This window comes from Salvia hispanica, chromosome 4 (genome assembly GCF_023119035.1).
Source record: "Salvia hispanica cultivar TCC Black 2014 chromosome 4, UniMelb_Shisp_WGS_1.0, whole genome shotgun sequence".
Lineage (NCBI taxonomy): Eukaryota > Viridiplantae > Streptophyta > Magnoliopsida > Lamiales > Lamiaceae > Salvia > Salvia hispanica.
In genome coordinates this window covers 31,520,394-31,546,148 of record NC_062968.1, presented here as the reverse complement: position 1 = coordinate 31,546,148, position 25,755 = coordinate 31,520,394, and the positions used below count along the sequence as shown (strand labels likewise).

Genomic DNA, 25,755 nt, shown 5'->3' with positions numbered 1-25,755 from the left:
CGGGCAACACTCTTTTTTCCACCAGGGTCATGATACTATTGATTAATAGAATTGGTATTTATAGAAGATTTGGTAGCTTTTGGTATTTTTCTCCTTTCACACTCCTTCTCTATTGAGTATTAGTGAGCACAATTTAATTTATAATTAATTAAATCAACATTAAATTGTCTCACAAATTTATGTCACGAAAAACTGTTAGAGTTTGGATCCATTTGGATTACATTTCAATTATTATTCGATTTAATTAGATTTAATTCCAATGATAATTATATTGCCTCCAATTCATTGATGGAGAAAAACGTTACAGCTTTTCTAATTATTAGAGAAAAGTTTTTTTCTTCTTCTAATTATTAGAGATAAGTTGATTATTCATTTGATGTTCTAAAATGATATTTTTGTGAACTTTTTTAAAATTCCCTTGTCGTCAAATAATTTTGGAACTTTCATTTACAAAATTTATTTGTGAAAAATATTTATTGAGATTTTATTTTTTTTATACCAATCCTTGATTAAATTTAGTGAGATTAGCCGGTTTAAAATTTAGCCATTGATTTCAATTGTACATGGGTGAAATTGTAGTCATTGGCTAATTTGAAGATTGAGTGATCGTTACAAATTTTGGGTAATAAATGCATTAATAGTATTTAATTATCCAAATTAACCAAATATTTAGATTTATTCAAAATCTTTCATAACTTTATAAATATTCAATTCATGCCTATAACTCTTAAATATTTACATTAAAGGCCAAAACTCGCTTTTTATATATGTATAGATGGTTTTACTTTGTCCCTTCAATTAAGATAGCCCATATTCATTTTTCACACATATTAGAAAATTCTACTCAATTATTTCCTTTTTAGTCCGTCCCATAAGGATATGCATTTTTTAACTTTATAAAACATTTTCTCTTTAATAAGAATCATCGTATTTTATCAATTATGCATTAAAAATCATGCCTAATCTTAAAAATTGCATATTTTTGTGGGACAAAGCGATTGAACAGTATATTTAAATATATGACATTGTTTTGCGTTTATTTAACTTCTCATATTATGTTGACAATCATTAAATAATGATTTCTACTAAAAGAAGTCTCAACAAAATTGAAGATGTGTACGTGTGGTGGAATTAGAACTGGATTCTTCATTTCAAATCACTCGATTTCACAAATTTAATTTTAAATCTTGAGTAGACAGTTGAAATTCAAATTATAACAAATTAGATACTTTCACTGCATATATCCATAACCCTGCATCATTATACACTGGACGCGCCGCACATGCCACACACACTAAACATACAAACACCCATTGCGTGTGTGTGCGCGCACACATAAATTCTTCAATTTTATAGTATACTTTATATATACCAAACACAAAATTTAGATTTGGATTTGAATTTAAATTAGAATTCAATTTCTCCCAGTTCAATTTCATAAAATTCTAATTTCAAGTCCGTGTATTAAATGGATTGAGAGAATTCAAATTAAGAAGATTGACTATATTTTGGACTCTCTCATAAAATTGCCAAATGGAAAAATGAAGTGGTGGATTTTGTGCTTATAGGAGTACTTCTTATGAGTAAATTAATAAAAAAATTTAAGATTGCATTACAATTAATTCGAATCCAAAATCCTCGAACTTCAACCATTTTACCACTAATTCAACTCATTAAATGCAATCTTCTTATATTGTTCTCCGTAGTATTTTGAAGGATGTAGAGTGTTGTATTTTGTATATAAACATTTTTTCTAGATATAAAGCATACTAATACTATTTTCTCTGTTTCACGATATATAGGAGTCATATTTAGTGTGTACACGTGTTTTAAAAATGTAAAGAATAGTATTCCACATGTTGGAAAAATTAGTAGAATATAAAACCCATTTTTTTATATCGACTTTATAATAAAAATGTGAGTGAAGTGAGTTAGTGGAAAGTGAGACCTACTTACCATTTATGGTAAAAGTGAAATGTGACTCATATTATGAGACAGATAAAAATGGCAAAATGTGATTATTATCGTGGAACGAAGAGTATTAAATATTCAGACCAACAAAATGGTTGCAACACTTCAATTATTGTGTTGTTGAAATTGTCTTATAGTGGGGTATAAGTTAGATGCAATTCCTTATTTATGAATATAAAAATGGAATAAAATGGTTGTTCCTGTGTTCATTCTCATTTCGTGCTCGGTAATATTCTTTCATTATGAATTATCATATTCTAATAGAATCCTATTCGCAGTGGAATGAGAATAAATTTATTCCATCAAAAACCTAGAAAATTTATTTACAAATTACATGTTCACTTAATCACGATATATCACGATATGATAAAAAAATTACTCTCCTCCGTCCCAAATAATTCGTCTCAGTATTCCATTTTGGTCCGTCCCACATAATTTGTCCCACTTTACTTTTACCATTTTTGGTAGTGGACCCCGTATTCCATTAACTCATTCCTACTCACATTTTATTATAAAACTAATACTTTAAAAGTAGGACTCACATCCCACCAACTTTTTCAACTCACTTTCCATTAGATTTCTTAAAAACCGTGCCCGGTCAAAGTGGGACGAATTATCCGGGACGGTGGGAGTATAACATTATCAGAGTATTTAAAAAATGGGATATTGACATCTAATATCATGAAACTTTCAAAAAGTTGGGTTTTTCTCACGTACATTAAAATTGGCAAATAATATCACGAACTTTACCCCGGGTTTGTTTTTTCCCACGAATGAAAATTCCCCACAAATAATATTATGATACGGATTTTTTTTCGTAATTTCTCGACCACATTTTTGAGAGCTTCAAGTTTTTCAATATTTGAAGATAGTTTTCTTGAAGCACACCTCCAAAATTGTTCTTCAATCTATTAAAATAACATGAATTTTTTCATTCGTGGAAAAAAATAAAACCGGGATAAAGTTCGTGGAAAATACCTAACTTTTTGAAAGTTTCATGATATTAGATGTCAATATCCCTTAAAAAATATATCAAAATGTTTCTTTATTTTTCAAGCTAAACATTTCGATATCTATTTTATTTGTTAAATTAGTTTTGATAAATCTAATTAATTAACATATATGTGCTATTTATTAGTTTAGATATGTAACATAATTTTATTATAGTATTTCAAATACATATCAGTTACTATATTTTGTTTAAATACTCGTAAAATAAAAAAAAATTAAATTATAAAATTCAAATTTAAATCATAATCCATGGGCATGTTCATTCTATAAACATAGCAATCATATTAAAATATTATTCTTATATCACAGTTATTTTTCCTGAGTTAATTAATCTCATTCTACTATATCTATATATTCCATCAAACATGTATGAATATGATTACCGACTTTTTATTCTACATATAATGCAACGCGTTTACTCACGCTGTGTTTTTCATTTTTTCCTTATCTAATATAGATAAAACCAGATGCATATTTCACCCATGAATATATTCGATACAGATAGTCAACTACAAATTTATATTGGTTGAGAATAATTTTCTCTAAATGAAATTCTCCTTCAATCCATTAAAATAAATCTCATTTTAACTTATGCGAGTTTAAGAAATGTGAAAAACAATGATGAAAATATTTTAATTTTTTTTATATAGCAGTAGTTGTAGATTAGTGGTGTTGAATTTTTGGATGAAATTAAACATGTAAATCTTATATACACTAGGTAGCATGTGCTTAGAATCCTAGTTATTCAACTTATCTTACCTCAAAAAATAGAGATGACTATATGAGCATTCCATTTAATTTATAGGCAACTCCCTAAAAAGAACTACTAAATTCCAAAAGCCTAAGAAGAAAGCAAAAACTAAACGAACAGTTACCAAACTCTTAATTAGAAAAACTACCCACTTTTTCATCATATATGTAAAGAATGTTCACTTGTACAAAAACATATATGAAATGCATTTATGACAAAATTAAAAGCTCAACCATATAATAAATAATAAAGCATACCATATTTTAAAAGAAGAAAATATTTCTTGACCATTATCATATACGTGTAGAAGTATAGCAATTTCTAGCTAGGATATGCCCAAATTTTCTTGCAAGAATATTAAGATCACATGGGAAGTATAGAACATTGCAAGAAAAGGGAAGAAGTAAAAGACCTAGATTTCTCCCCAACCCCACAATTTTTTAATCAAGACTAAATCTTTTCTTTTTATAACTAAACCACGTCGTCTTCTTTCCATCCTTTCATGTTGTGACTTGGTCTAGGTACTAAGTTCCCCAAGTCACATTTATGAATAATCAAGACATTAATATGTGAAAGATTTGCATTTGAATTTTACAACGATCAATTGAATGTGGTTGTTTGACGCAGCAAATTTCCTGGATCAATGCGTTATAATAGTTCGAGAGATAGGCTATATTGTATTTAGGTCGTTGTTATATATTAATCAAATTTGTATATATAAGGCTTATCAGTGCCTAATATAATAATATTAGTATCTTTTTTAACAAATTGTCAACTTGGTATATAATATCACGAGCTTAGGATGTGGGTGTAATTTCTCACCGACGACTAAATCCGTCTTTAGAGAAAAATGATGTGCTAGACAATGATACTGCTTCGTTTTATCATGATGCACATACAATGATACTACTTACTAGACCAAAATAATATATTGGGGTGTTGTTTGTTCTTAAGTTACAATATTGACCACTCAATCTTTGATTCATCTTCCAATCATTGAATGCGTCCATACTTAGAAAGTCTATATAGAGCTTTAAAAATCATTAATGTTAATTTTACTTGTATTCAACTAGTTTTATTGCAATATTTCAAAGGAATATTAGATTTGTTATACTGCGAGTGTTATTCAATTCCACTAGGCCAATTTGTCAAGCTAAATTTATACTTTTGTGGTTGAACATGTCAACTCTTAAAATGAAAGTTGTATATCTAGGAAAGTTATGTCCGTCTATTAAAAAAAAAAGGCAACAATTAGGCGTTAACAAAAGAGCGTTCAATTTTAATTTTTAAAACATATATTCATCTTTATAATTTATCTAACAATATTCTTTATTTACAAAAAAAAGTTATGTAATTATCGTCTGTGTTTTTTGAATTGAGTGTTTTTCGTATTTATCAATAATAAAACTGTGGTAATAATTGAATCAAAGAGGGTAAGTAAATCTGTAAACATTTTTCTATTATTGACTGAGAATAGATTATATATTACTCCATAAGTTGTATGAAATGAGATAGTTAAACAAAATCTTAGATCAAATTTGGACCCTAACCCTAATCCTACGTGTACACGGTTTTAATAATCTCTAAATGGTAAATCCGCTGACTATGGGCCCTCTCAAAACAAACCGACGACTTTCTATTTATAATAACTCTCTTACCGACGAGCTACTTCCAGAATGAGGTACAATCACCAAATCACAACGTACAACTATTTCCGTGATAAAGCATGACCTGGCATTAGCAAAATTGATTTTATCACTTATTTTCACTGTTCAAAGTTTCCGTCGTATTCAAGCTGTATAATCTATTCGGAGGAAAAATAAATTCCTTCACTACTGCAGTCTGTAGCTCACACTCAACTGGATTTCCTTCTCTCTGTAAGTTATGGGGAATTTCTCTCGCCAAATGGCGCTTTCGTCGGCGCTTTTGAAGCGCTTGCAATCGCGCCAGGGAGCTCTCAACGCCGTCAATTCGGGCGCCGCGAGATCTTTTACGACGACGGAGGGACACCGCCCGACCATAATTCACAAGCGCAGCTTGGATATTCTACACGATCCGTGGTTCAACAAGGTAAGCGCTGAAAGATGATGAATGTTTTGGTTGCTTATGTTGGGGATATGGAGTGTGTTGCGTCCTCGAGATCTCGAGAGGATCTCTGGTATTCTGTTGGTTTTAAGGGATATCAATTCTGTGTCGAGGATGATGATGCTGTTTCGTAACTCAGATTTTAGTTTTTTTTTCCTAAATGAATTGTTTAATTTCGTTGTTTCCTGTGTATTGGTGGCTCTGTTGCATCTGAATTGGGAAGTAAAGCATATAACTTTTATAAAAAATGGTTGTGAAGTAGGGCAGAAAATAATCCAAAACTTTGTTGGATGGATATTCATAAAATGAATGCAGATGATAAATGTTAGGCTTTTAACCAAACAATTTAGACAAGCACCTCAGACTGGCACTTGATGACTTTCTAAAAGCAGAAGAATTAATGGTTTATCCTTCTACATTTTATATTTGGCACTTCTGAAGTGTCCAAGATGCTTTTTGGTTATTTATCCTTTGAGGTAAACAATCATTGTGGAAGTTAAGTTGCAAAATTTTATGCTCCATAAATATAGGGAACTGCATTTTCGATGACAGAACGTGATCGTCTTGACCTCCGCGGGTTACTGCCTCCAAATGTCATGAGTCCTGAACAACAAATTGAGCGCTTTAGTAAGTTTTCTTCAACCACTTTTCATGATATCTTTCCATGCACTTTTTAACCAGACAAATGCATTATATAATTGTCTTGTGAGTGAAGGGAACTCTGTCTGAGGCACACACCAGGTGTTAGCAGTTAGTGTTGTTTAGGGATTTGGTCACAGGCCTGCTTTGGTCATGTATGAGTGATATTGGTTTTCATAATGACTGGATTTTAAGAAAAAAGAGTTGCCAGTTACTTCTAGCCTTGTTCTACTTTAGAAGCTAATAGTAGCTTGCTCACCTGCTAAAAACAGATAATGCTGAGCTTTGGACGATGGATTAAGCCATCAGTTCGGTTTAGATAAAATTTATGGAGCATTATTGTTTAATATCTCTATCTGTAAATGTTGTGCGCTGATGAGCTTACAAGTTATAACTTTGAGCTCAAGTGCTTGTAATAAATCTCCTATTTATTTGTTTTTACTTAAATCAGTGGCCGATCTAAAGAGGCTTGAGAAGAGTGCTAGAGATGGACCATCCGATCCATACAGTTTGGCTAAGTGGCGAATTCTCAACCGGTTGCATGATAGAAATGAGACAATGTATTATAAGGTCAGTATCAAGGTCCAATGTGATGACATCTATTTATGGCAATGCCACATTTATCTACTGGAATTTCTTTGCTTTGAACTTGTGCAAGAGTCAAAATGTTAATCCATATATTCATTAAATAAATTTGAACTTCATGTGGTCTCACATACACTAGAAATTCTCTTTAAAACATGAAGATCAGTGCCCAGGTAACCTGGTAGATATGTCTACATTAAGTATAAGTGAAATTATATTGTTCATGATAGGACATAAAATGAAGATCTCGGAAAATATATTATTTCTACCTTATGACAAAGCATCTTATTTAGATATCATGTTAACAGGTTCTTATCGACAACATCGCGGAATATGCACCGATAGTCTATACTCCTACAGTTGGTCTTGTTTGTCAGAAGTACAGCGGCCTATTTAGGCGGCCTAGGGGCATGTATTTTAGTGCACAAGATCGTGGTGAGATGATGTCAATGGTTTACAACTGGCCAGCAGAACAGGTTTGGCGTATTTATTTTGTTTGCTGATGATGTCCCTTACTAGATTTTTGATCAGTTTTGCTTCCGCTTTACGGCAACTGGCCTTTCTTTTTCATGTCAGCACCCTTAGTACTAAGATGCATGTTGGATATGAACCTTGTTGAAGTAGTCCATTTTAAAGCTTTCCAATTCTTTATTGTTGTTTGTCCACCAACCGAATTTGGTTAAATGTAGTCTATGTTTGCATCATATATTCACATATATATATGTATATACACATTCTTACATGTGATAACATATCATTGCTTCTTTGTCTTATGGTCACCACTGGGGGTTTAAGAAGGACCATTTATCACGCTGCCTCATGCTTAATGATTGCAAACATTTGATATGATCTTGTGTCCTTTTTCAAGTTACCGCTTTTAAAAATATCTTTTTCTTTTAGGTGGATATGATTGTTGTAACAGATGGAAGCAGGATACTGGGTCTTGGAGATTTAGGAGTTCAGGGAATTGGAATTGCAATCGGAAAGTTGGATCTTTATGTTGCTGCTGCAGGGATAAACCCACAGAGAGTACTATCTTTCTCTCTCCATTTAATGCATTATTATGTACTGTATCACATCAAATTAAATCTTGGCCGGCTGCCAATCTTACCAAGTTTTTATGAGCGAAACAACAGAAAAAGCCTATAAGGACATACATACAAGACTCAGGGATGTTATTTTTTGTAATTATATGTGTATGAATTCTCGGGTAGTGAAACCATTGCACACATGATAACCTGCACCTGAATCATAGAAGAAGCTTGTTAACAGTTTCTCTGCAAAAGGATGAAAACATAGAAGAAGCGAGTTATAACACTGTAGTCGATTGTGGATCTTCTCCCTCAGTTCCATGTTAATTGAGTCATTTTTCTATTTTGGGCAGTTCCAAGATAATTGAGTCATTTCTATTTTTGGCAAAACGTAACTCTCTCTTTTACTTTATTCTCTCTTCATCTCTCTTACTATATTCTCTCTTACTTTATTCACCATCCATTTAACACACTATTCTTAAACTCTATGCCGAAAAGAAATGCCTCAATTAACAAGGAACGGAGGGAGTACGTTTTATGATGGAACTAGGAAACTTCAAGTAACAGATCCCATATGTAGTTTATTTTCATGTTCCTTGTCTTATTCTTAGTGTGCTTTTGATCTCTTTGTACTGGTATTTCCCTGCCTTATCATTGATCATGATTTCCAGCTGACAAAAAGATTTAACACAAATGGAGACATACTCATTAGTGAAGGAACACTACTGTCAGTTTATCTTGTTACCCTCTTTCTTTCAAGTCATGTCCTGATAACCCATTTTTGGGTTTTTTGTATTTTCATAGGTACTTCCTGTCATGATTGATGTTGGAACCAACAATGAGGAGCTTCTGAAAGACCCCTTGTGTAAGTGGCTCAATGCCTTTGCGCATCATTTCTTTACAACATTACGAAACTAGTTTTGTCCAGCATTCTGAATCTTTGTTTTTAATATTACCTCTCAAGGCCTAGACATTAATTCTGCCACCATTCTTGGTCAATGTTGCTAATGTGTAATGCATGTCTCATGGTCTTCGAATTGTGTTATTTATGCATTTATTTCTACTTATAATCACGAGATCTCTTTTTAAAATAAAGATTTTACTGATGAAAGTTTCGCTAATCTACTTGAGTATCTTGCTCAACATGTTACTATTGGATTTGTGTCATTCAGTCATGGCTTACATAAATCTCTAAATACCTATCAAGATCGCATCAAATAAACTTTTTATATTTTTAGTGGTAAGTAAATCCTACTTTTAGAGTTTAAGTTCAGTGACCTTAGTTCTTTTTCCTTGCAGATTTGGGATTGCAAGAGCATCGCCTTGATGGAGAGGAGTATCTTGAAGTTATTGACGAATTCATGGAAGCTGTTTTTACCCGTTGGCCTCATGTGATTGTCCAGGTGCAGCTTTTAGTGTAGTTTAGTGCTAAACTTTTAGAAACTTTCACTTCTGAATTATTAATGTGCCGATATCTGCAGTTTGAAGATTTTCAAAGTAAGTGGGCCTTTAACCTACTGCAGCGTTATAGGAAAGAGTACAGAATGTTCAATGATGACGTTCAGGTATGTAATTTGTGTGGTGAGGGTTGCTTAGATTTCTTGAGGTTTGATTGAACTACTCTTAATGCTACTGATTATGTCTGACATAGTATCAGATGATAGCTGGAATTCTTAATCACTATAAAGTCCTTAAAGAGTCAATAGTTTGACACCAAGCTCCCAAGATCTGTGTAATTGGGGACGCAGTAGATACCATAGTTATATGCTGCTACTACTTATCCATGATGATCTGTAGATTCTGAGCCACCAAGGGCATTGTTCAGTTATTGCACCTTTAAATGGATTAGTATGAGACATAAAGATAAACTTTCAGAATATTAGGGGAAACTTTTGTAGGTAATGAATGGGGTTGTAATTTGCAACTCACTTTTTTAACAATCGTGGAAGAAAATTCATATTACTTCAGTTCAGCTTCCTTCACATTTGAACCTCATCAAGGGGTTGGGAAGGTTACTGAGGTCACTAAGGTGAAACTTGACTAGATAGTGGAGGGTTTTGGCATTCCATTGCTTAATACTCTAGTATCAGCTTTCTTTAAGTGAATACAGTAATATGTCAATAGCTCATTTACATCCTGAATCCAAGCTAATGCTACACCTGAACAGTGGCACAAATATACAGCCTATCAGGTGTTATAAGAACCATGGTTTTGAAGTCCCACACTCAAAAAAACAGGAAGGAAAAAGGAATTATTTTTTGAAGTTTTAAGTACATTGGATGGTTGATTGACTTTACTGCTCTATTATAAGCAAGTCATGCCTGATACAAAAGAATTAAATCCTGAAACTACTAGTTCTAGAAAGTTAAGTATAAAAAGTTGCAATAATCACCTCAGCTTTCGTGGTGAATAAATAAGAGAACTGCCAAGAAGCAGAAGAAGAATATGTGTTGTTCATATCTTATTTTATAGTGGCATCTTGAAGATCCTAAACAAAATGAACTGAGTCATTATATGTTTTCTATATGATTCATAAGAAGAATTGTGTGTTTGCCATCTAATGCCTACTAAACCAACCAGGGAACAGCAGGGGTCGCTCTTGCTGGTCTTCTGGGAGCAGTCAGAGCACAAGGAAGACCTATGATTGACTTTCCTAAAATGAAAATTGTAGTTGCTGGTGCTGGAAGGTCCCTACCATTGGTCTTTTATAATTGCTTCCTTCTTTTGTTCCACCTAACAATTACTGAAACTGACTGCAAACTGGCTGCAGTGCTGGAATAGGTGTCCTCAACGCTGCAAGGAAAACAATGTCAAGAATGCTAGGAGACACCGAGATTGCTTTTGAAAGTGCTAGGAGTCAATTTTGGGTTGTCGATGCTAATGTGAGTTATCTACTCCCATAGTTATCGGTGTGTGTCCTCGTAACTTGTGTTTCTAATAACAGTTCCTGATTGTTTTATAAGTCTGAACGTGTAGTATACCGGTGTTTGTTTCCATATTTTCATCTAAACATAATATTTCACCAGCTGCAACTACTCAAACTATGTAATCTTACATAATTCAGGGGCTTATAACGGAAGCTCGTGATAATATTGATCCAGATGCCCGTTCATTTGCTCGAAGGGTCAAAGAGATTGAGCGTCAAGGGCTGAGAGAAGGGGCTAGCCTTGCAGAAGTGGTCAGTCTATTTAACCTTTAGCTTCTTTTAAAGATTCAGTGTGTTAATTGTTAAGTATCTGATAATATATTTCTATTTACTGAGGTAGAAAAATGTTCAGCTCGATAGGATACCATTACAATTAGGCCCATGGCTATCTGTGAATTAGTCAAGTTACCTGTTATACATAACATCCATATGGCCTTTATACAACACTGCTTGCAGAACACGGCCTAGTATCGTACAGATACTCTTCTAAAACATGTATCTATCAAGGGTTAAGTTAAAAAAAAACTAAGGCTTACAACGAAAAACAAATAACTCCCTGATGTTTGTTTTTCAACATTTTGGTTCATACTTGTTTTTTGTAAAGTTGTATAGGGAGCGCAGGCAACAACTATAGATGAACACATGCACATTTCTAGATTGTTGATATAATTTTGTATAGCAAATGTCTCACTGATGTTTAATCAGGTAAGGCAAGTAAAGCCAGATGTACTTCTTGGGCTGTCAGCTGTTGGAGGTTTGTTCTCAAAAGAGGTACAAATTCACATTCATTTTCTATTTACTCTTCTTACAACCTATTATCTTTGAATGTATCATATTATGCCTATATTTTTCTTTAACTATTTTCTTTCTTCCTTGGTTGCCATCAGCAAAGTTTGCAAGTCCTTGTAGTTAGTTTACTCTGATTTGAATCTTTTGATTGTCAGGTGTTAGAAGCTCTCAAAGAGTCAACTTCTACCAGACCAGCAATATTCGCTATGTCTAACCCTACTAAAAATGGTACTGCATATGCTGTTTAAAATTTGTTGTATGTAGACATTTTTCCTCTGGATTCTTGAGCAAATTATTTCAACCTATTTTTAGCTGAGTGCACCCCAGAGGAAGCATTTTCCATAGTTGGTGACCACATCATATTTGGAAGTGGAAGCCCATTCAGTAACGTTGACCTTGGTATGTTTTCAGACTTCCTTACTATAGCTTGCCTTCTTTTTTTTTCCCTTTAGTTTTGTTCATGTTTAGAATTTCTGCTGAAGTGGACTTTAGAGGAGGTCAGCATGTTAAAGTATATCCATAGATTAATGTTAATTATCTGGCCTATTTGGCATACTTCCTAAACATTAAAAATTTGTCGGAGTTCCAGTCTAAAAGGAGATTGAACTGTCTTATGGACTTTAGAAGCTTGTTGTTCAACATGCAAAATTTGTTTTTAAGACCTTGAGTTGTGATATTAATGTTTTGCAGAATACTATACTCAAATCTCTTCCGTAAAAAAGTTTGCACTTGTAAAATTAAATCATGCCTTCAATTTTTTTCTTGCAAGCACTCTCCTAATAGTATTAAGTGCTGTAACAACAAGTATAGTACCAGTCTGACCTTCAGGATTGACTAGAAAATTGTTTCCTTGTCAAATACTGTAGAATATGATGATCTCATTCAAAAGTTACTGGGCTATCAGTTGATTCAGTTCATAGGAAAATGACTTACTGCAGATGGATATTTTCATGATTGTTATAACTGCTTTTACTGACTGCTAAATGTGCACAGGGAATGGTAATATTGGCCACTGCAATCAGGCAAATAATATGTTCCTTTTTCCCGGGTTAGTTTTTGAGAGTTGTGATCAATTATGGATAAATGTTAGACTTGCTGTTCTTCCTTCATATTAATGGTGTGTGTTGACCATCATTGCAGAATTGGACTTGGAACACTTCTATCCGGATCTAAGATCATTTCAGATGGGATGCTACAGGCTGCAGCTGAATGGTACTTCAGGGACTTCTAACTTGAAAATTTTACTATTATCGTTATTGGATTTTCAAATCTTTTTAGGCTTGACACTCCTCGATCATTATCCAACTTCTAACTTATTTATAAGCTACATGATCTATCCAAACTAAAAGAATGATTAAAAAATTAAATTTGTTCTTGTTTTACTGCTTTTAAGTGTGATAGAGAACGATGATAATAGGGTTCACCCTCATGTTTTCTTTATCAAGTCTTCACTAGGTTATTTTTACAACTGCAGCCTAGCTGAATATATGACCGAGGAAGAGGTGCATAACGGGATTATCTATCCGTCGATTTCCAGGTACCCAAGAATTTTTGTCTCTTCCTTGAAATAAAGTACTGTACTTCTTCTCTCGTAACTAAATATAGGAATATGCAAGCAGTATACGTGATATTACAAAGGAAGTAGCTGCAGCAGTAATTACCGAAGCCATAGAAGAAGACCTGGTAGAAGGATATCGTGAGATGGATGCACGGGAACTGCAGAAACTCAATCAGGTTAATAATGCATCTGAATATTCAAATTATGTATGCCTTTGATTTTTCCTTCCGCTTTTGGTGCTTTTTTTGCTATGGCTTCTTCTGGTTTTAGTAAATATCCAAGGATTCAGAGGACTTGATACTTACAGTGATAGTACAGAGATCACATTTGAAACATCAAGAATCATTAATCCAATATCTTTTTGGCATCTATGTCATAGATTACTTATTACTCCTACATTCCACCTTCAGGGGTCTAATTCGATTTATTTCTTCACTTTATACTTTTATTTTATGAATGGCTCGAAATATTACTATATCCTAGACACATGAGATTTGCAGGAAGTAGAGGAAACAATGAAAAGAAAAGATCATTGCTTACAGATCATTTATTTGTCGATTAATCTAGTTCAGTATCTCTTTACAAATCTGCCGAATTCATCAGCGTTTAGTGATGATATTGATGTTCTCGTAATGCTTGATTTGTGGCGCAGGATGAAATTAGAACTTACATACAGAACAATATGTGGAATCCTGATTACACGAAGCTGGTATATAAGAAGGATTGAGATTGCTGCTTATGCTTATGTTACACTGGTAAATGGTTTGCGAAACAATATATGATAGCTCAGATGTCACTGCATAACCACTCTCGCAGTGGACTCAGCAGTATCTGTTCAACTGTCCTTTTGTCTTTACCAATATTTCTAGAAAACTTATTTAAAGTTGTAAATTAAAAATTTACAATAAATAGAGATGTCATGATGTAGGATGGTGATAATGCTTCTGGGTTTCCAGAATATAACATTGTAATGGTGCCATAGTTATAGTCATTCATCTTTGATTATCAATTGCATCATAAATAGAGTATGTTTGTATTATAATGAATGCTAATCAAATAATGATTCGAAATCTTTATCTATTGAGTATGGACGGAGTTGATAGGCCATCACGTCATAGCCGTTGCACAATGTAAGGTTGAATCAAGTAGTATAAGGTTTATCATAATATATAGTGTTGCAAACACAGAAATTTGCATGCGAACATCTGCATGCAGTTTATAAGAAAAAGAAAAGTTTACACCCTTCTTATCATTAAAATATATAGTAATTTGTTATAGACTTATAGTCTCTTTTTTTTCATTTTTGCTCCTCTACTAAAATTAGTTCAATTTTTATTTATAAATTTTTTTTCTTTTTCTCTTGCTTTATAAATTTCAATATAAATCCACTTTCTTCTCTTACTTTACTAGTATTTGTGTTTTAAAATTGTGTTGTTTGCAAATGAAATTACTCCTTGTGGACGAATAGACTAGTTTAAAACTAAAAATGCAAAATCCTGACCATGCGATGGATAAAATAATGCTACATCCATACAATATATAAAAGGGGAGTATTTAGGGAAATAAAGGGAATTTTAGGGATATTTGGGTAAATCATTTATTATTCAATTGTAATAATTTTTAAGGTTACGTGCATAATACAAATTCAGCCTATTTTTATTCAGTTATTTTCGTTTGTGGTCATTGTGAGATTGATTTCTAAATATCGCACTATGTTAGTTCTTCTATTTTCTTAAGTCATAGTTCCGGAAACGATAGATCTGCATTTCACTTATTTATTTTATTTTTTGTGAATCGGTGAATTCCGGTGTTGAATTTAGCTGATTTTTATAGTTTTGGTGCTTGTGGTTATTGTTGCCTGCAATCGTTGTGCAGTAGCTCTTGTCTCTGTTCTTCTTGTGTATGTGGAAATCTTCAATTTTATAATTTGTCTAGGTTATCAATTTTAGACGAGCTAAGAGTATTTTATTTAGTGAAAGTTAGTATTTTATGTTTATCTACTTCAATTTTTTGGAATATGTGGATGCCTTATTTCTTGCTTATTGGAAGTTCCTGCTGGCTGATTTAGTGAGTGGATTGTAAATTAACGGTTTCACATTATTTCCTGAATTATGTTGTTGATATGCTAGATTGCGCATTCTAGCAATATGGCATATCTATAGGAAGTTCTTTCATATATAGCTGATCTTTAGTACCAGCTCTTCTAATATTAGCATTTATCATTTCTACTCTACATGAGATGTCTGCTCCAGTGATGGATGGCAATGGCACCGTAATTTCGACCACCATAGGGGGAAAGAATGGGGAACCTTAGCATTGTCTGATTGTTGGTCTTTACTGAATGAGTTTATAACTACAGCTGGGATGTTGGCCATTTGGGTTGTATGAAGCAAACAGGCTTGACTTAGTTAGACTATAGCGAAGAATCTTGAGCTGTCAAGTCTAGCTCTAGAAACTGAGACGATCTTTAGTGACCTGCAAGTGAGTCAAGTAGAAGAAGAGATTCAAATTGGTTCTTACACCTCAATTTCTCTGCGATGAGAAAAAACCTAGGAAGAAGAAAAACCTTGGTTTATGGAGTTTCTAATTTCTTCTTTTTATTTTATACTATGCAGACAGTTTGTTACGTGGCAGAGCGAGTTGTAAGGACCGGTTCATTGGAGAGACTTTAAACGTTTGATTAGAATTCCAAATAAAAATATGTATCATCCAATGTAAGTGGTGTGAATTGTTCGATTATGTATTTTCTTGGGTCTCGTCTTATGCTTTGCTCTACAGATTATCATTTTAATACATATTGATTATTGATTTTGTTCCTTCTTTTATTGTAATTTTAGGTGAGACGAGCGGCTTTAAAGATGATAAACGAGTTATTTTACCCATGAATTCTGTTGCAGAGTGACGAATTATGAAGAATTGAAGGTTTTTGTTTATAATGATGAGATTGATTTTAATTTTAAAGTTAATGTAGTGTATAAAGAAGTTTAAAAATGATGAGTAATTATCCATTGTGTTTAATTCTTTATTGTTATAGATTTTTATCTTCCTACTCCATGATTTAATGTTTCAACATTATATTATGTGACTTGTTTCAAATTTATTATACTTCAACGTTGATTTATATAGATTTTTTATTCTCATATAACTAAAATTGTTACTCACATGGTTCACTGTTAATATTGACTCTAATTTTATTTAATTAATTTAAAATTAAAAATTAATATATTAAAAATATATTAGCACAGGTCAGGTGTGATACTAGTATTACCTACAATTTGAGTACTACGTGAATTGTACATAGAGTTCATTCCAATCGAATTACTATTTTTATGTGATAAAGTTAAGATTAAACAAGAGAAAACAAATATGCAACGTGGCGACGTTGCATAGCCTCTGTAAAGAGATCCTAACAGAATTGAGAATCTCTTGTGGTCATTCATGGACGATTAGCATTGTTGTCACTTTCGAGATCCTTCTTTCATCTTGTATAGATTTCTAATGTATTGTTGAACAAATGGGTAATGAAATATCTCTTCTGATAATATTTGTCTCTTTCTCTGCTTCCATTTATGGAGTCTATCCCTGAAGCTTTCATGGTATCAGAGCATGGCCCAAGTCGATGATGGAGTTTATCTCTTTATCTCTTCTTTTGCCTACCCACGTGATGGAAGTCCGATGTGTCATTCCGGCCCACACGTGAGGGGGCGTGTTAAAATTCTAATATCTTGTCCCACATCGGCTTGGTGATGATCCTAGCTTCTCTATATAAGTGTGGATAATCCTCTCCCATATGAGGCGCTTTTAAGGGGTGAGTGGTCCATTTCTAATAGAAATTTGTTCGCTATCTACGCTCGAATTGCGGGGGCGTGATAGAGTTAAGATTAAAGAAGAGAAAACAAATATGCAACGTGGCGACGTTGCATAGCCTCTGTCAAGAGATCCTAACATAATTGGGAATCTCTTGTGGTCCTTCATGGACAATTAGCATTACTGTCACTTTCTAGATCCTTCTTTAATCTTGTATAAATTCCTAATGTATTGTTGAACAAATGGATAATAAAATATCTCTTCTAATAATATTTGTCTCTTTCTCTGCTTCCATTTATGGAGTCTATCTCTGAAACTTTCATTATGTATAGTGTGACACATCGCCACACTCACGCCACATATATATATATATATATATATATATTTACTTTGTTTTGTAAATTAGTGTATTCCATTGAGAGAGCAGCGCCGGCCATACCACAACGGTGTAATCCACTACCGGCCCACTTCTCCCATTTCAGCCCACTTTTCCCTTTTCAAATTTCAAAATTGGATTCCAAACGTTTGCTTTAAAATATTAACCACAAGGGAAAAAATATGATAAAGATGAAACGAAGGAAAGCTACCACACATTTGAAACGGCTATATATTCCATTATATATTGATAATATAATCAATATGTATATACACATGACAATTCTAAATTTTCAATCTTTAAATTTCAAATTTGAGGAAATCATCCGATTTCTGCTACGGTGCTCGTGATATAAGTAAATCGATAGCATAGTGATAGCATATAATATATGCACTGAAAAAATGAAATCTACATATCACGGTGAGAGGAATTACCGCAAATTGCTACTCCACTATTATTGTTGTTTTTTTGAGGTGAACTATAAAAATGTTGTACCGCGATGTATCCAATTTAATTAAATTTAGTTAGAATCCATCGATTCCTCATAATTTATTTTAATTCTTAATTGTAACTTATTAGGAGTAGTTATCAATTACTATGATTTATTACTGTAAACACAAAATATTATTTGTATGCAACTTTAATATTTGTATATGTTAGTTGGGGGTGCGTTATAATGATAACTCATATTTATGTGATAACCTAATAACACTATCATTTTATGGGTCAAAAGTATCATTTTTACTAAAAATGATATTTATACATGATAAAATGATATTTTTTCAGCATACATAAAATGATACTTTTAATCCATAAAATGATATTCTGTTCTATAAAATGATACTTTTCGTCCATAAAATGAGGGTTATTAGGTTAGCACCATAATTATGGGTTATCATGTGATCACATCTAGGGCTGGGGAAAAATATCGAAAAAATGATATATCGCTCGTATCGTACTGAAAAATATCGAAAAGTTATCGAATTTTCGATATATCGTAATTTTCGATACGATACGATATCGTATCGTAAGTTTTCGATACGATAACGATATGAATTTCCTTATATCGCGATATATCGTTTTATATCGAAAATACGATATATGTCGGAAAATTTCGGTATATCGATATTTTCGATATATATCGATATTTTATTTTCGATATATATCGATATTTAACGATATATCGAATTTCGATACGATATATCGAAATATCGATACGATAACGATATGAAATTTTTTTATATCGAAAGTTCGATATATCGAATTTTGATATATCGAAACTTTCGATACGATAACAATATGAAATTCTTTCATATCGATTTTTTCGATACGATACATGAGACAACGTTTTCGATACGATATATCGTATCGACCCACCCCTAAGATTCACATCCCTTTTAGTTGGTTGCTATTTTAATATGATCATCTGATTTTTTACTTTGATGTGCTCATCAGATAACCTGCTTTGGGCTTTATAACTAGAGAAGAGATGGTTGGTTGTATGTTTTGTTCTTAAGTGGAAAAATGTGTTTCAAAGTGGTGTGATATAAATATGAAAAGAGGGAATGATTTTACACATTAAAAAACAAAACTCATCCCAAAGATCAAACCTATAGAATAGTAAGAGATAGAGAGACTATTTAATCTATATAAATTCCATATTTGTTGTGTTATCCTGACTATGTGAGATATTATACAAGTCTATAACAATTGATTCATTCTTAAAGGCCAATGGTCCATTGATCGTGATTGTAACTTAGTATTCCTCTTGGACTAGCTTTCAAACATCGATGTTTGTTATGATCGGCTCATTTGCTAGATCACATTAAACACAATTGCTATGACATAAATTAAAAACTTACTTCAAAAGATGAGTCTATTAGAAAGAGAGCACGTTTAGTCTATAAATCTCATATTTGTTGCATTACACGACCAATGTGAGATGTCATTGAAGTCCATGACATGTGTTTAGAAAAGAAAATTCTATTTTGTGAAAGCGGATAAATTTTATTTCAAAATTTATAAATTACGTGCAAAATAAAAAGAATCCAACTTTTGTGTATTTTACACTTATTCTTCTAAAATCAAATACAAATACAAATACATCCAAATTCTCGTCTCAATCCATCTATTTTCTATCTCAAAGTATATATACTTTCTAAACGAAAGTGCAATATTCCTTTGAAAAAAGGAGTGGTTATGGAATTTAACACAATCTACTATAGTACTATTTGATAAAACAAATATGGAGTACTACTGTACAATAGAATCATCCTTGTCTATTTAACCCAAGATAAATTTGACATATCATCCTATTAACCACTCACTCTATCATTTAACTGTCGGGTATAAATCCATCCCACATCGAATAAACGAGGAATCTTGGAATGTGCATATAATTCGTGTTCATACCTATAAAGATGTGAACTTTATCGCATGAAAATGGAAATTCGTAAATTCTTTTTGAAAGATCATGCTGCAATTCTTTGTCATGCTGTCAAATTTGATATCTATATTAATGAAGGAGTAATTTTGTATTTAACAGAGTATATAATATTGTGAAAAGCTGCTAAATTCGATATCCACAATATTTTAAAGAGTAGTATCAAAGTGAATTTCCACTTAAATTTGAAAATCAGCCCCCAATTTCAACTCATCTTCACTTTCCGCCGCTCTCAATTCTAACTTTCTAAGCTTCTTCATTGGGTATTCAACTTTCAAGGAGCTGAAGCTCAACCCCCGCATTCCCAATTTATATTTCCCAAATTCTTCTTCTTTTTGGCCATTAACACTATAAGATGGCGACCATGGAAAGTTTGATTGGTTTAGTGAACAGAATTCAGAGGGCTTGCACCGCCCTCGGCGACTACGGCGGCGGCGACCAGGCTTTCTCCTCGCTCTGGGACGCTCTCCCCTCCGTCGCCGTTGTCGGTGGTCAGGTCGGTTTATTATTTCATCGCGATTATCGTGCTCAAAATCGGTTTTTTTTTTATGTTGATTAGTTGAGGTAGAGACTCGTTCATTACATGATTCTTTTTTTCTTTTTTTACAGTGGGGGTGATTTGAGAAATTTGCAGATCCGCGCAGAATATGCATTGGAATGTTAAAATGTTTTGATTTTTGGGGTGAATAGGAAGTTGATTGATGAAATAGATGTGGGATAAGTTGGGAGTGGTGGATTTTATTTCTGATCTCTTTCTGAAATTTGCTTTTTTTTTTTGTAGTTACACTTAATATTATTGGTTCTGAATTTGTTCCTTCTGTGGTTTGTGCTGAATACAGAGTTCTGGGAAATCTTCGGTTTTGGAGAGCATAGTAGGGCGTGATTTTCTTCCTCGAGGCTCTGGTTAGTTCTGGTTAATGCATTTAGATTTTTTACTAACCAGAATGCATTGTGTCGTGTGTCGAAATACTTGCTTGTGGTTGTTACTATTAGTTGATTCGATCATTTGCGATGTTGGCTTTTTAAATATTTGGATTATGAGTTCAGGAATCGTTACGAGGAGGCCGCTGGTGTTGCAACTGCAGAAGACGGAAGATGGGCAGCAGGAATATGCAGAATTTGGCCATTTGCCTAGGAGGAAATTCTCTGATTTTGGTACGTGTTTCATGAATACTGTGATTTTGTACTTTGGTACTGATTCCATTGAGGAAATGTTTATGTCATGTTCTCTCGTGACGCAGCTTCGGTTCGCAAGGAAATTCAGGATGAAACTGATAGAATCACAGGAAAGACAAAGCAAATTTCTCCCGTTCCTATTCACCTCAGTATCTATTCACCCAATGGTATGTCTATTATCGAGCTAATTTATCTTCCATTTTATGACAAATGATAAAGTTCGTTCTTTAGGGGTTCAACATTGCTGATTGTTTTTTTTTCTGTCATCTATCTTGCAGTTGTCAACTTGACTCTTATTGATCTTCCGGGTTTAACAAAAGTTGCTGTAGGTACGGCCTCATTGGTTATTCTTCTAATCGGTAATTTTTAACTAATAAATGCTATATCTGATGCAAAAAAAAAAAAACACAACACGTTTGCAGAGGGGCAAGCTGAAAGTATAGTCGAAGACATTGAGAATATGGTCCGCTCTTATGTTGAGAAGGTAAGTATCATGTACGCACTTTACATGAGATATATGTATTTTTCAGTGGTTCTGTACATGTGTGCGTATTACAATTTTATTTTGCCTGCAGCCAAACTGCATCATACTGGCAATAACTCCTGCGAACCAAGATATTGCTACATCAGATGCTATTAAACTTGCAAGGGAAGTGGATCCATCAGGTAAGAACCTTCGTCCTAAAATTAAAGTGTGATTTTTGATATAGAATGCAGCAAATTTGGTAGTGCCATATGGTAATCATTATACTATTCATGCAGGTGACCGTACATTTGGAGTGCTTACAAAGCTTGATCTGATGGACAAAGGAACCAATGCCGTAGATGTAATCCCCTCCTACATGTGAATATTATGCATAATAAAATAGAAAGAATCTTTTGGAGACAGAGCAGTAATGATGTTACTTAGCTTTTCAGTTCAAGTGTTTCCTGCTACCCTCATATCTTCCATTTTAGCTTCAAAATTGACCACACTTATTTGTTGCCCCTCTTTCCGTACATTACATGAGCGCTCTAATCTGACTCCAGCTCATATTTAAGTATCCTCTCTTTAACTGCATACCTTTAAAGATAAGCAGTTGAACTTATTTTTTTGTTCTCTACTGCTCACAATAGGTTCTGGAAGGAAGAGCTTATCGTTTACAACAGCCATGGGTGGGTATTGTTAATCGTTCACAAGCAGATATCAACAAAAATGTTGATATGATGGCTGCTAGGCGTAAGGAACGTGAGTACTTCGCTACAAGTCCCGACTATGGGCATTTGGCTGGTAAAATGGGTTCTGAATATCTGGCAAAGCTGCTCTCTAGGGTACAATTTTGTGTATAAGCTGCAATTGATATACTTTACTTGCCGCTGTCTGGATTAAGCTTACGTTATTGGATATTTCTTTTTCAGCACTTGGAATCTGTAATCAGGGCTAGAATTCCAAGTATAACTTCCTTGATTAACAAAAGTATAGATGAACTTGAAGCTGAGATGGACCACCTCGGAAGGCCTATTGCTCTGGATGCTGGGGTGAGATATTTGCATTGCTCTTCCTGGTTATATTTTGAAGTATTTTGACTTTGCCAGCAACTGATGCTTGCGTTTCAGGCTCAACTATACACCATCTTGGAACTTTGCCGTGCTTTTGACAAGATATTCAAGGAGCATCTGGATGGAGGGTAATCTTGTCTTCTTCTTTACATCAATATAAGATTTGTTTAACATCCGAGATCTTATTTGAGAACCTTTTACCTGGGTTTTTATGATTTTTATGCATCGGATATCCCTCTTATTTGAAATCAATATGCTTTATCTTCCCCCTAGGCCCCAACACGCGTAGTTTTCTACCATTATGAGATTTTTGCCTCCTGTTGCCTCTCATTTCCATTAATAAGATGAGTCAGCAGTCAAACTTACAAGAGTTAGTCAATACAACCCTAAATTTGCCATTTTTAATGTAGATGATGCTCTAATATTTCTGGTCTAGAAGCTTATTAGTATTGCATTCTTATCTAGATTTTAATATGAAATATATATGAATCGATGTTCTTCTAGTTATGGTTTGTCTTTCGAGTAATTCCCCTTGTCAAACAATAATGTTTATTTTGGTTTTGGTGGTAGTCATATTGTTTCTTCGTTGCTTGACCTACTTTTTCATTTTTGTGGCACATTGCTGTTGCAATAATGCATCCTAATCTTGATGTGTTTAGTCTTTATGAAGTCCTTTATTATAACCAATGAATAAGTTCCCTACTCTTATTTTCAGATAGTCCCTACATGTCTAATAGTTCATGATTTCCAACCTAGCAATGTCTTCATGGTCATGGTTCTGTTAAAGTTTGGTTTGCCTGCACTTTCTGGATGATAGATCCAATTGCAACAGTCAATTTTTTTTTCTTAGTGCACCAACCCCTCTTTTTTTTGTCCTTTTAATTTGTCTATCTCTACGATCACTTCTTTTGCCGCGCTATTTCTAGTGTCTTCTTAAATTAAAATTATGTTGCATTAGTGGCAACAGTGAGTCACTGTTTGTTTGTGTTGCATGTTCTCAATTGCAATAAGAAAAATATCTTTGTGATTGATGTCTGTAGCATTAGACATAATCCCACTTGGAAGTGACATGAGATCAAATTTGGCTTTGCAGGAAAAAAAATTAAACAAAACAAATTTGCAAAATAAACCTTTTCTAGCATATCTGTTTCATGAAGTAATATTTGGGGGAATTCTTATTACCTCTTTACTTGAAGGTTTCAAGAAATAGAACCAAATGGGTCCCTGGATTTCAACCTTGAGTTGTAATTTTAGCATTATATCGAGATGGCAAAAAAAGACTTCTATTTATCTGCTTGTTACATAATCAGACCTTTATTTCTAATGGTATCAATTTGAATATGCTTGTTTATAGAAATGGTTACTGTTATAGATTTTTAAAATCTGCATAATTATTTCAGCCGTCCCGGAGGTGACCGAATTTATGGAGTTTTTGACAATCAGCTACCTGCTGCATTGAAAAAACTTCCTTTTGATCGTCATCTTTCGGTACAGAACGTGAGAAAAATTGTCTCAGAAGCTGATGGTTACCAACCACACTTGATTGCTCCTGAACAAGGTTATCGGCGGCTTATTGAGGGGTCACTAAATTATTTCAGGGGGCCTGCTGAAGCTTCTGTTGATGCTGTGAGTACTCTGATATTGTCATTTTGTATACCCTTTTTCTCATATACTCGAATTTAATATCTTGTTTCATCTGTTACTGACCAAAAAACTGTTGTTCAGGTTCACCTTGTATTAAAGGAGCTTGTCAGGAAGTCAATTGGGGAGTGCCTGGTGAGTCAGTCATTCTTTGTTACTACTCCCTCCGTTTTTTTAAAATAGGGAGGCTTGAAACGGCACGGGTTTTAATGCACAATTTGGTAAAGTAAGAGAGAGGGGGAGAAAAATTGGTAAAGTAAGAGAGGGGGAGAGAAAAAAGTAATGGAATTAATGTTAGTGGATCATGGGGTCCACTTTAAGTTGTTAATTGTAGTGGTATAAGTGGTAAATAAATTGATGTATAGGGGTGAAAGATTTCCTAAAATAGAAAGATTGAAAGTTGCTATTTTTAAAGAACGGACTAAAATGGAAAGAGTTGCTATTTTTAAAAAACGGAGGGTGTATAATTGTCTCACATTATTCCATCATTCTTTTTATTTAATTTAATGGGTGGAACAGGAGTTGAGACGGTTCCCAACTCTACAATCAACCATAGCTGGAGCAGCAAATGAATCGTTGGAGAGGTTCCGTGAGGAAAGCAAGAAAACAGTTGTTAGATTGGTCGATATGGAATCTTCATATCTGACAGTAGATTTCTTCCGGAAACTTCCTCAGGAAGTAGAGAAAGCAGGAAACCCAGGAGGGAACCCACGGGAAAACTCACCAGCTGCACAGAACATTGATCGCTATGCAGAGGCACATTTCAGGAGGATAGGTTCTAATGTGTCGTCTTACGTATATATGATATCTGAGACTTTGAGGAACTCGATTCCCAAGGCAGTGGTTTACTGCCAAGTTAAGGAGGCGAAACAGAATTTACTCAATTACTTCTACACCCAAATTGGGAGGAGAGAGGTATTTTCTCTACTCTTTCGTTCTATACTAGATGTTGCCTGAAACCTCATTTCCTACTAACCATGAAAGCATGGGTCGTCGTACCAACTAAGTTGCGCTTCATCGCATTATGCTTTGTTTCTACTCACATTTTTGCGTTTTGTAGGGTAAGCAACTTTCAGAGTTATTGGATGAAGATCCAGCATTGATGGATAGAAGGCTGCAATGTGCTAAAAGGCTTGAATTGTACAAGAAAGCGCGGGATGAGGTCGATTCTGCGGCATGGGTTCGATAAATTTGATCCTTGACAGGTCTAGTTTGTATGTTAATATGTTGTTCACGAAGGCGTGATTTTGTCAGATTCTGTGACTGAATGACTGTTTTGTGATTCATTATATTGATTGGCTTGATGTTGTTAGATTTTGTTTATTTGTTGTAACGTCGTAAATGAAAGATGTTCTTAGTATTAACCTGTCTCTTTTATTCATCTTCGGTTTAGAGTTGAGCCTCTTACCTCACTCTCACAATACATC

The 25,755-nt window shown here is 33.8% G+C and overlaps 2 protein-coding genes and 1 long non-coding RNA gene across 4 annotated transcripts; all 3 read left to right on the top strand.

The window, feature by feature from the left end:
- The first annotated feature begins 5,540 nt into the window (after window positions 1–5,540).
- Window positions 5,541–14,351, top strand: LOC125223056 (NAD-dependent malic enzyme 62 kDa isoform, mitochondrial). The gene is made up of 19 exons (XM_048126016.1): window positions 5,541–5,803; window positions 6,349–6,445; window positions 6,909–7,027; window positions 7,351–7,518; window positions 7,943–8,071; window positions 8,878–8,938; window positions 9,373–9,476; window positions 9,555–9,638; window positions 10,654–10,760; window positions 10,844–10,955; window positions 11,138–11,251; window positions 11,705–11,770; window positions 11,944–12,016; window positions 12,101–12,187; window positions 12,782–12,836; window positions 12,929–13,000; window positions 13,263–13,325; window positions 13,408–13,522; window positions 13,999–14,351. Exons 1-19 carry the CDS (start codon window positions 5,618–5,620, stop codon window positions 14,071–14,073), a joined length of 1,887 nt encoding a protein of 628 aa, XP_047981973.1. The 5' UTR covers window positions 5,541–5,617; the 3' UTR covers window positions 14,074–14,351.
- Window positions 14,352–15,008: 657 nt separating this feature from the next.
- Window positions 15,009–16,362, top strand: LOC125223776. The gene is made up of 3 exons (XR_007176774.1): window positions 15,009–15,827; window positions 15,962–16,060; window positions 16,184–16,362. It is a non-coding gene; the product is annotated as an uncharacterized LOC125223776 (long non-coding RNA).
- A 3,755-nt stretch (window positions 16,363–20,117) lies between these two features.
- On the top strand, window positions 20,118–25,692 carry LOC125221527 (phragmoplastin DRP1E-like). Of its 2 annotated transcripts, none has more exons than XM_048123644.1 (15): window positions 20,118–20,468; window positions 20,812–20,875; window positions 21,020–21,127; window positions 21,214–21,315; window positions 21,427–21,477; window positions 21,571–21,632; window positions 21,724–21,814; window positions 21,911–21,975; window positions 22,265–22,459; window positions 22,547–22,666; window positions 22,745–22,815; window positions 24,088–24,313; window positions 24,413–24,463; window positions 24,848–25,243; window positions 25,389–25,692. In XM_048123644.1, the coding sequence occupies exons 1-15, from the start codon at window positions 20,328–20,330 to the stop codon at window positions 25,515–25,517; spliced, it is 1,872 nt and encodes a 623-aa protein (XP_047979601.1). In that variant the 5' UTR covers window positions 20,118–20,327; the 3' UTR covers window positions 25,518–25,692. The 2 variants fall into 2 exon arrangements, with proteins under 2 accessions (XP_047979601.1, XP_047979602.1); XM_048123645.1 differs by lacking the exon at window positions 20,118–20,468 and adding an exon at window positions 20,668–20,703.
- The last annotated feature ends 63 nt before the right edge of the window (window positions 25,693–25,755 follow it).

What these genes read in the sequence shown, in the direction of transcription:
- LOC125223056 (XM_048126016.1), top strand. Translation starts at nt 5,618, where the DNA reads ATGGGGAATTTCTCTCGCCAAATGGCGCTTTCGTCGGCGCTTTTGAAG. An exon ending in ACAACAAATTGAGCGCTTTA is followed by an intron (nt 6,446 to 6,908) that starts GTAAGTTTTCTT and finishes TACTTAAATCAG; the next exon opens with TGGCCGATCTAAAGAGGCTT. An exon ending in ATTCAGTAACGTTGACCTTG is followed by an intron (nt 12,188 to 12,781) that starts GTATGTTTTCAG and finishes AAATGTGCACAG; the next exon opens with GGAATGGTAATATTGGCCAC.
- LOC125221527 (XM_048123644.1), top strand. Translation starts at nt 20,328, where the DNA reads ATGGCGACCATGGAAAGTTTGATTGGTTTAGTGAACAGAATTCAGAGG. An exon ending in TCGCCGTTGTCGGTGGTCAG is followed by an intron (nt 20,469 to 20,811) that starts GTCGGTTTATTA and finishes TGCTGAATACAG; the next exon opens with AGTTCTGGGAAATCTTCGGT. An exon ending in AGTCAATTGGGGAGTGCCTG is followed by an intron (nt 24,464 to 24,847) that starts GTGAGTCAGTCA and finishes TGGGTGGAACAG; the next exon opens with GAGTTGAGACGGTTCCCAAC.